At 60.5% G+C, this 10768-nt stretch overlaps 2 protein-coding genes across 2 annotated transcripts in view; both read left to right on the top strand.

Annotated features, from left to right (window-relative positions):
* Positions 1 to 43, top strand: part of LOC133357710 (teneurin-3-like) — a 25330-nt gene extending 25287 nt beyond the window's left edge. The window contains exon 21 of the mRNA XM_061575803.1: positions 21 to 43. Within this exon, the coding sequence (XP_061431787.1) occupies positions 21 to 43 (23 nt within the window). The remainder of the gene's footprint in view (positions 1 to 20) is intronic.
* Positions 23 to 10768, top strand: LOC133357768 (arf-GAP with Rho-GAP domain, ANK repeat and PH domain-containing protein 1-like). Its single transcript, XM_061575886.1, has 11 exons — positions 23 to 168; positions 371 to 451; positions 2157 to 2228; positions 3104 to 3224; positions 4763 to 4891; positions 5436 to 5584; positions 6616 to 6698; positions 7185 to 7220; positions 8240 to 8303; positions 8878 to 9051; positions 9470 to 10768. Exons 1-11 carry the CDS (start codon positions 49 to 51, stop codon positions 9476 to 9478), a joined length of 1038 nt encoding a protein of 345 aa, XP_061431870.1. The 5' UTR covers positions 23 to 48; the 3' UTR covers positions 9479 to 10768.

The raw sequence follows: 10768 nt of genomic DNA, 5'->3' as shown, positions 1-10768 counted from the left end.
GTCTGCGCGTGCGTGTGCAGCGTGCAGTCGTACGCCGCCCTGAACCACATGACGTCACACAACCTGGCCATCGTGTTCACTCCGTCGCTCTTCCACACGGAGGGGAAGAGCGGCGCCGAGGGGCTCGTGCTGGAGCACCTCGTCGCCCACTACCCCTCCCTCTTCCACGTGGGTGCCTCACCCCCACGCTCACCCCCACGCTCACCCTCACGCTCACCCCCTCGCTCACCCCCACGCTCACCCCCTCGCTCACCCCCACGCTCACCCCCTCGCTCACCCCCTCGCGCCTGGATGCCGCTCCTCGCTAGCGGCACTTGCTCTTACGGCCGGTGAAGGCTACTCGGGGGACCTTTGCCTTTGTGGGGTGCAGGTGAGCGAGGAGCAGCTCCGGGCCCGGCAGCAGGAGACCGACCTCATCGTGCAGATGACGAGCTCCAGTTGCCTCAGCAAGGTCGCGCCTCTCACCTCCTCACCACCTCCTCACCTCCTCCTCACCTCCTCCTCCTCACCTCCTCCTCCTCCTCACCTCCTCCTCCTCCTCCTCCTCCTCACCTCCTCCTCCTCACCTCCTCCTCCTCACCTCCTCCTCCTCCTCACCTCCTCCTCCTCCTCACCTCCTCCTCACCTCCTCCTCCTCCTCCTCACCTCCTCCTCACCTCCTCCTCACCTCCTCCTCCTCACCTCCTCCTCACCTCCTCCTCCTCCTCCTCACCTCCTCCTCACCTCCTCCTCCTCCTCCTCACCTCCTCCTCCTCCTCACCTCCTCCTCACCTCCTCCTCACCTCCTCCTCCCCCCCTCCTCACCCCCTCCTCACCCCCTCCTCACCCCCTCCTCACCTCCTCCTCACCTCCTCCTCACCACCTCCTCACCTCCTCCTCACCTCCTCCTCACCACCTCCTCACCTCCTCCTCACCACCTCCTCACCTCCTCCTCACCTCCTCACCTCCTCCTCACCTCCTCACCACCTCCTCCTCACCTCCTCCTCACCTCCTCCTCACTCCTCCTCCTCCTCCTCACCTCCTCCTCACCTCCTCCTCACCTCCTCCTCCTCTCCTCCTCACCTCCTCCTCCTCACCTCCTCCTCACCTCCTCCTCCTCCTCACCTCCTCCTCACCTCCTCCTCACCTCCTCACCACCTCCTCCTCACCTCCTCCTCCTCACCTCCTCACCTCCTCCTCACCTCCTCCTCCTCACCTCCTCCTCCTCACCTCCTCCTCACCTCCTCCTCCTCACCTCCTCCTCCTCACCACCTCCTCCTCCTCACCTCCTCCTCCTCCTCACCTCCTCTCACCTCGTGGCCCCTGGGGTCAGCGTCGCTTCGCCAGCGGGTGTCGGACGGCTCGTGTGGGAGACACACCCTGGACGATCGCTGATGATGATGATGATGATCCTGCTGGTGATGATGATGATGATCCTGCTGATGATGATGATGATGATCCTGCTGCTGCTGATGATGATGATGATTATTCTGCTGTTGATGATGATGATTATTCTGCTGTTGATGATGATGATTATTCTGCTGCTGATGATGCTGATGGTGATGATGGGGATGATGATTATTTTGCTGCTGCTGCTGTTCCTGCTGCTGATGATTCTGATGCTGATGATGATGCTAATGGTGATGATCATGATTATTATACTGATGCTGCTGCTGCTGATTAGGATGCTGATGACGGTGTGGTTACAGAAGCGAGCTGGCGACATTATTATTATACTGATGCTGCTGATGATGCTGCTGCTGATGATGCTGATGACGGTGGTGTGTTTACAGGAGCGAGCTGGAAACATGATTATTATACTGCTGATGATGATGCTGCTGATGCTGATGATGATGCTGATGACGGTGGTGTGTTTACTGGAGCGAGCTGGCGACATGATTATTATACTGCTGATGATGATGCTGATGATGATGCTGCTGATGCTGATGATGATGCTGATGACGGTGGTGTGTTTACAGGAGCGAGCTGGCGACATGATTATTATACTGCTGATGATGATGCTGATGATGATGCTGCTGATGCTGATGATGATGCTGATGACGGTGGTGTGTTTACTGGAGCGAGCTGGCGACATGATTATTATACTGCTGATGATGATGCTGATGATGATGCTGCTGATGCTGATGATGATGCTGATGACGGTGGTGTGTTTACAGGAGCGAGCTGGCGACATGATTATCGAGGTTTACCTGCTGCACAAAGACAGCGACAGCTGCCTGAGTCTCCAGGTGACTGACACACAACACACACAACACACACACAGAGCACTCACACACTCACACACACACAGCACACACACAGCACACACACAGCAAACACACAGCAAACACACAGCACACAGACACTCGCACACTGACACACTCACACACAGCACAGCACTGACACGCACACAGCACACCGCACACAGCGCAGACACTCACACACACACTCACACACAGCACACACAGCACACACAGTGCACCACACTCACACACTCACACACACACAGCACACACAGCACACACACAGCACACACACAGCACACACACAGCACACACACAGCACACACACAGCACACAGACACTCACACACTGACACGCTCACACACACACAGCACAGCACTGACACGCACACAGCACACCGCACACAGCACAGACACTCACACACACACTCACACACAGCCCACACAGTGCACCACACTCACACACTCACACACACACAGCACACACAGCACACACACAGCACACACACAGCACACAGCACACTCACACACACACCGCACTGACACACACATGGAGAACTAGATGTGAACTCCCTCGCCTGGTACGCAAGAGGTCGTCGCTTCGATCCCGACCCTGACGCCTGCTGCTGCTGCTGTATATTTGCGCGTGTCTCTCTCCCCGCGGTCGCGTTGAGAATCGAAGTCGCCACGCGTGTCGTGGAGAATTCTGTCCGCTGCTGTGAACGTCCACGCGGCGGCTTCGCCGAGCCGTCATCGGCGGTTGCCGGGGTCGCTACGGACGGAGCCATGGTGGGGCCCTCGCCTGCGAGCATGAGAGATGGTGCAGCCGGGAGAAGCTCGCTCCGCGTGACGCCGTGCCGTGTCGTGCCGCTCCCTCCGCAGGTGTCGGCGGCGATGACGGCGCAGGAGCTCACCGAGGAGGTGCTGGAGATGAGGCCTGGGGCGGAGACGGGGGGGGTGGCGCCCTGGGCCACCTTCGAGGTGATCGCGGGGGGCGAGCTCGGTGAGTCGGGGGGGGGGGGCCGCTCGCACTCGACCCCACGCTCGACCCCGCGCTCGACCCCGCGCTCGACCCCACGCTCGACCCCACGCTCGACCCCGCGCTCGACCCCGCGCTCGACCCCGCGCTCGACCCCACCCTCGACCCCACGCTCGACCCCACGCTCGACCCCACGCTCGACCCCGCGCTCGACCCCACGCTCGACCCCGCGCTCGACCCCACGCTCGACCCCACGCTCGACCCTACGCTCGACCCCACGCTCGACCCCGCGCTCGACCCCACGCTCGACCCCACGCTCGACCCCGCGCTCGACCCCACGCTCGACCCCACGCTCGACCTTACGCTCGACCCCACGCTCGACCCCGCGCTCGACCCCACGCTCGACCCTACGCTCGACCCCGCGTTGCCTCGCAAAAGACAAAGCTCCCCCATGTAGCCTCCGGCAGGCTGTAGGGGCAAGTGCTGCTGGCGAGCGAGACCTGTGAAGGCCGGCACGTGCGGCCGCCTTTGTCTCCCCAGTGGCGATGTTTACTGCACATCGCATCGGGTACCCATTTGAGGCTGAGTCGACCTAGGGGGGCCCAGGACTGGTTCAGATAATCGAACCTGGGTCGTCAGGTTCGTAGCGCAGTGCGATAACCGCTACACTACCGCAGATAGAGAAACACACAGACACAACAACAACCGCCATTTGCCACTAAGTGGTGGTGACGTCACCACGACGTTTGTGCCAGGCCATGTGCACTTTGAGGCCACGTGAAGTGTCGAACGCCCGCTGGCAGGAGGTCACGGGGCAGACCCAGGTGCCACGGGTCGACTGACTGAGATGACCGAGATGACTGGCTGATGCACCACCTGTGCCCCCTACTGTGCCAACTTGCTGTGCTTTAGCCACCCGGCGCTCCGCTCGTTGTTGTGAGCGTCGCTCCTCCGCCCTCCGTTGTTGTTGGAGCCTTGTTAAACCCAGGATGGATCGTAGGCAGGCCAGCCTAAATGTTTCCAACTGGCGAAGATGCTCCATTAGGGGGGTCCACGTTTCGCAAGCGTAGAGAAGGGAGGGAATGACCGTGGCCGAGAAGACCTGAAGCTTCGTGCGGAGCGACAGACCAGGTAGCTTCCACACAGCGTTACGCAACCGATGAAAAGATATTGCGGCTCGACTGATTCGGAGTGAGACCTCTGCTGTTAAACTGGAGCCGGTCATAAGCACACTGCCCAGGTATGGGAAACTCTCCACTCTCTCCACTACTGCCCCATCACCGATTGGGAGTTGTGGGGGTGGAGTGTCCGATGATACAAAATACCCAGGCAGGTGCTTAGTTTTGGTGGGGCTGATGGTAAGGCCCCACCTCTTAGTGGCACACTCCAGTTTCAGCAGATATACACACACACAGACACACACAGATACACACACAGACATACACACAGACAAGGCTGCTGTTGTTGTCATCCTCCAGCATGCCGTGTGTGCGCGAGCGAGCGGGCCACTTTCCACAGCATCCCGTGCGAGCTACCTGGGTGCCCTTTGCCTGTGCCTGCAGAGCGGGCCCTGCACTACCGGCAGCGCGTGCTGGACACGGTGCTGCAGTGGCGCCTCCACGCCGACTTCCAGACGCACTACCTCATCGTGCGGCCTCACCCCGCCGCCAGCGCCATGCAGCACTACCTGGGTACCACTCACCCACTCACCTACTCACTCACCCACTCACCCGCTCACTCACTCACCCACTCACTCACTCACTCACCCACTCACTTACTCACCCACTCACCCACTCATTCACTCACTCACTCACCCACTCACTCACCCACTCACTTACTTACCCACCCCCTCACTCACCCGCTCACCCACCCACCCACCCACTCACCCACCCCCTCACTCATCCTTTCAGCCACCCGCTCACTCACCCACCCGTCCACTCACTCGGTGCGGTTGCGTGAACGTGGTTGTGGTGCGTGTGGTGGTGGTGGTGGTGCAGAGCGGTGCGGTGCGGCGCTGCGCTGGGAGGGGCTGGTGCACTTGCGTGAACGTGGTTGTGGTGCGTGTGGTGGTGGTGGTGGTGGTGCGTGTGGTGGTGGTGGTTGTGGTGCGTGTGGTGGTGGTGGTGGTGGTGCAGAGCGGTGCGGTGCTGCGCTGGGAGGGCCTGGTGCACTTGCGTGAACGTGGTTGTGGTGCGTGTGGTGGTGTTGGTGGTGTTGGTGGTGGTGGTGGTGCAGAGCGGTGCGGTGCGGCGCTGCGCTGGGAGGGGCTGGTGCGCCTGCGGGAGGAGGCCACGCGCCTCGGGGAGCTGCTGCCCGTGTCGCGCTTCCACGAGAAGCTGCTGGTGGTCAGCGCCGGCGTCGCCACCGTGTACCGCGACGCGCGGGTACGCTCACCACCACCACGCTCACCAACACGCTCACCACCACCACGCTCACCACCACCGCAAAGCTCACCAACACGCTCACCGCCACGCTCACCATCACGCTCACCAACACGCTCACCAACACACTCACCGCCACGCTCACCAACACACTCACCGCCACAACGCTCACCACCACGCTCACCAACACGCTCACCAACACGCTCACCAACACGCTCACCACCACGCTCACCAACACGCTCACCGCCACAACGTTCACCAACACGCTCACCAACACGCTCACCAACACACTCATCGCCACAACGCTCACCACCACGCTCACCAACACGCTCACCAACACGCTCACCAACACGCTCACCGCCACAACGTTCACCAACACGCTCACCAACACGCTCACCAACACACTCATCGCCACAACGCTCACCACCACGCTCACCAACACGCTCACCAACACGCTCACCACCACAACGCTCACCAACACGCTCACCAACACGCTCACCAACACACTCACCGTCACGCTCACCGTCACGCTCACCACCACGCTCACCACCACGCTCACCACCACCACGCTCACCACCACGCTCACCACCACGCTCACCACCACCACGCTCACCGCCACAACGCTCACCGCCACAACGCTCACCAACACGCTCACCACCACAACACTCACCACCACGCTCACCACCACACTCACCACCATGCTCACCAACACGCTCACCGACACAACGCTCACCACCACAACACTCACCACCACGCTCACCACCACAACACTCACCGCCACGCTCACCACCACGCTCACCGCCACGCTCACCGCCACAACGCTCACCGCCACAACGCTCACCACCACACTCACCACCACGCTCACCACCACAACACTCACCGCCACCACGCTCACCGCCACGCTCACCGCGATGCTCACCTTGTGGTTGTTGGTCTAGTGGTTGTTGTGGTTGTTGGTATAGTGGTTGTGTTTGTTGGTATAGTGGTTGTGTTTGTTGGTATAGTGGTTGTGGTTGTTGTTGTGGTTGCTGCAGGCAAGCCGGGCTGACAGGGAGTGGGCTGTGTCTTCTCTCACCGTCTACCGCGGAGTTCGCAAGAAGCTGAGACCCCCCACTGAGTGAGCCCCTCCCCCCTCACCCCCCTTACCCCTCCCCCTCACCCCCCTTACCCCCACCCTCGCCCCCCTTACCCCCACCCCTCGCCCCCCTTACCCCCACCCTCGCCCCCCTTACCCCCTCTCTCACCCCCCCTTATCCCCCTACCTCACCCCCCCCTTACCCCCCCTCTCACCCCCCTTACCCCCCCCCCTCTCACCCCCCTTACCCCCCCCCTCTCACCCCCCTTACCCCCACCCCTCTCACCCCCCTTACCCCCACCCCTGATCCCCCTTCCCAACCCCCCCTCCTCCCCTCGTCCCCTCCACCCCTTCTCCCAATTACCCAGGTAGCCCCGCCCACTACTCGGGTAGCCCCGCCCACTACTCGGGTAGCCCCGCCCATTACCCAGGTAGCCCCGCCCACTACTCGGGTAGCCCCGCCCACGAATTGGTGAGCGATTTAGTTCCTGGGTGAGCGGGTGGGTGACCTCTGCATGTGTCTGGCAGGTTTGGTGTGACCGTGTTCCATGGGCGCCAGCAGTGGTAAGTAACCCTGCACTTCTCACCACACTCACCACACTCGCCACACTCGCCACACTCGCCACTCACCACACTCACCACACTCGCCACACTCGCTGAGCTGGTGTGAGTTAGTGGGTGGCTAAGTGAGTGGGTGTGAGAGTGAGTGAGTGACTGAGTGAGTTAGTGGGTGACTGAGTGAGTGGGTGTGAGAGTGAGTGAGTGACTGAGTGAGTTAGTGGGTGGCTAAGTGAGTGGGTGTGAGAGTGAGTTAGTGACTGAGTGAGTTAGTGGGTGACTGAGTGAGTGGGTGTGAGGGTGAGTGCTTGAATGTGTCAGTGTGAGAGTGAGTGGGTGAGTGAGTGAGTTAGTGGCTGAGTGAGTGAGTGTGTCAGAGTGAGAGTGAGTGAGTGGGTGTGCGAGTGAGTGGCTGACTGAGTGAGTGGGTGTGAGAGTGAGTGCTTGAGTGTGTCAGTGTGAGTGGGTGAGTGAGTGACTGAGTGGGTGTCTGAGTGAGTGAGTGGGTGTGAGAGTGAGTGACTGAGTGAGTTAGTGGGTGGCTGACTGAGTGAGTGGGTGTGAGAGTGAGTGCTTGAGTGTGTCAGTGTGAGAGTGAGTGGGTGAGTGACTGAGTGGGTGGCTGAGTGAGTGAGTGGGTGTGAGAGTGAGTGAGTGACTGAGTGAGTTAGTGGGTGACTGAGTGAGTGGGTGTGAGAGTGAGTGCTTGAATGTGTCAGTGTGAGAGTGAGTGGGTGAGTGAGTGAGTGGGTGTGAGAGTGAGTGAGTGACTGAGTGAGTTAGTGGGTGACTGAGTGAGTGGGTGTGAGAGTGAGTGCTTGAATGTGTCAGTGTGAGAGTGAGTGGGTGAGTGAGTTAGTGGGTGGCTGAGTGAGTGAGTGGGTGTGAGAGTGAGTGCTTGCACCCAGCCTGGCACGAGTGCCGTGCTGACATCACCGCCGACTTAGTGGCGAATGATGGCTGTTGTCGTTGTTGTTGACGATGTCGGTGGCCGTTGCTGTCGTTGTTGTTGTTGTCCTGCCCAGGTATCTGTGCTTTGACAATGAGGCGGACTGCCTTCACTGGCACGCGAGCATCTTGCACACGCAGGTGAGCCGCCCCCACGTTGCTACCCAGGCGACTTCCGCGGGGGTCACCGTGGGGGTCACCGCGGGGGTCACCGCGGGGGTCACCACGGGGGTCACCGCGGGGGTCACCGTGGGGGTCACCGTGGGTGTCACCGCGGGGGTCACCACGGGGGTCACCGTGGGGGTCACCGTGGGGGTCACCGTGGGTGTCACCGCGGGGGTCACCGCGGGGTTTACAGCGGGGTTCACAGCGGGGGTCATTGCGGGGGTCACCGCGGGGGTCACCGCGTGCCGTGTGTGTCCGCACGTTGCGTAGCCTCATGGCACAACGGGACCCGCATCCGACGTTTTCACTGCCACCGAATCGTATTTACGCCGGACGAATCTGATGAGCTATGAAGCTCTTGACCACAGACGTCCAGCCCTGGCCCCCCCTCTCCCCCCCCGATAAAAAAAATAATTTCCGCCAATGTGAGCCTGGCTCTGCCGACAAGACGCCGAACATCCTTACCTTCCGCCGCCATGCCACCCCCCCTCCCACCCCACTCCCCCCACTCTCCCCCCCACTCTGCCCCCCACTCTGCCCCCCACTCTAGCACGACGGGGACCTGTGGGGGGCGGCGCGGGCAGCGGGGGGAGCGGCGGGGCGGGGGGCCGCCGTGCGCCGCGTGGGCAAGCGCTCGCTCGTGCCGCTCCGCGGGGAGCAGAGCGAGATCCGGCGCAGCCTCGCGGCACTCAGCGCCGCCGCCAGCGCCGCCATCGCCAGCCCGGTGAGGAGCACCGCTCGCTCGCTCGCTGACATGCTCGCTCACAAGTTCACTCCTCGCTCGCTCACGCGTTCACTCACTCGCTCGTTCACCTGCTCGCTCACTCACTGGCTCGCTTGCTCATATGTTCATTCACTCACTCCTCGCCCGCTCACTCGCTCGCTCGCTCGCTCACCCACTCGCTCATTCCCTCGCTCGCACGTTCACTCACTCACTCCTCATCCGCTCACTGCCTCACTCCCTCGCTCATTCACTCACTCATTCCTCATCCGCTCACTCCCTCGCTCGCTCGCTCACTCACTCACTCCTCACCCGCTCACTCACTCCCTCGCTCGCTCACTCACTCACTCGCACCTCACCCCCCTCCTCCTAACCCCCTCCCCTCACCTGCTTCCACACCCCCTTCCTGCCGTCCCACCAGGAGGCGTGAAGACCACGATGCAGACCCCTGGATCCCTGGACTCACTCCCTCCGCCCTGGATCTCAATCGCTCAACCTGCGTCTTATCCAACTCGTGGACATTTAAAAAATCGCCAAGTGAACCTCAGAAATACTTTATAAAAAAAAGTTTTAAAAAAACTCAAAACGGGGCCACACGGCCCCAGTATTGCAGAGCTGCCCCGATTTTCCTGGGGCCTGTTTTGAAAAAAAACGAAAACCACTTTTTATTTCACGCAACTGAGCTAAACAGCTCGTTTCCAGAAGGGCTATCACAAACGACGGCGAAACGAAGGGACGTATCGTGTGGAAATGTATAAACAGCAGCCAAATCCTCTGAGATGCGTTACGTCGATTGTCAATGTGGAGGGGAAAACCGTAGGAACCGGAGAAAAATCCACGTGACCACGGAGAGAGAGACACGAAAACTCCAAATATACAGCAGCAGGCGTCAGGGTCGGGATCGAACCCACGACCTCCTGTAGACCAGGCGAGGTAGTCAACATCTCACCACGGAGAGAGAGACACGCAAACTCCAAATATACAGCAGGCGTCAGGGTCGGGGTCGTACCCACGACCTCCTGTAGACCAGGCGAGGTAGTTAACATTTCCTAGCCACGGTGCGGGCCCACGGTCACGGACCGGTGGTGCGCATTCTCACTTAGGTCAACTTCGGGCGCGGCGTTAAAAAACATTTTTTTGTAACTATTTTATTTTAACTTTTTTTTTGCACAGCCGCCGAAAAAGTTTCGTTGTCGCGTAAAACGGAGAGATGGAGCAGCAATTGGCAGCGGAGAGTGGGATGATGATGGGGGGGGGGGGGGGGTCCAAGACTGGGCATTTGTGAAAAAGCGCTTCATAGCTCATCGGATTTCTCCAGCGTAAAACTTGTCCTCGGCACAGGAATGTGCCCCCCGTGGGGGAACGGAGACCCCACAAAGGTAAAGATCCCCCGTGTAGCCTTCAACAGGCTGTCGGCACGGGGGACGGCGTTGGGGGCGATATCGCCACCGCGCCGGCTGGACTCGTGTGGAGCGGAACAACGCGGAGGGAGAGAGATGTTTACATTTGCGTTCAAACTTTAGCGGCACCGCGGAGTCGAGAGGGGTGTGGGGGGGGGGGCCGGTCAGAGGCGTGCGGTCTCCCCCCTTCCACGGCACTCCACTTAAACTCTGGGGCCTCGGTGCTGCGGTGATTTCCAAGAGAGGCCGGGGAAAACGGTGGCTTTTTTTGTGCGGCCGCGTTTTGAAAATAAAACACCCAGGTGGAATTATACCCCCTC

The sequence above is a fragment of the Lethenteron reissneri genome, chromosome 59, assembly GCF_015708825.2.
Source record: "Lethenteron reissneri isolate LAM-NWPU_2019-01 chromosome 59, ASM1570882v1, whole genome shotgun sequence".
Lineage (NCBI taxonomy): Eukaryota > Metazoa > Chordata > Hyperoartia > Petromyzontiformes > Petromyzontidae > Lethenteron > Lethenteron reissneri.
Note: the sequence above shows the minus strand (reverse complement) of the source record. Positions and strands in the feature narration are given on the sequence as shown.

Excerpts from the sequence above, each read along its gene's own strand:
- LOC133357768 (XM_061575886.1), top strand. The coding sequence starts at position 49 with ATGACGTCACACAACCTGGCCATCGTGTTCACTCCGTCGCTCTTCCAC. Across the intron at positions 6,699-7,184 it reads AAGCTGAGACCCCCCACTGA|GTTTGGTGTGACCGTGTTCC; the intron begins GTGAGCCCCTCC and ends TGTGTCTGGCAG. Across the intron at positions 8,304-8,877 it reads CGAGCATCTTGCACACGCAG|CACGACGGGGACCTGTGGGG; the intron begins GTGAGCCGCCCC and ends CCCCCACTCTAG.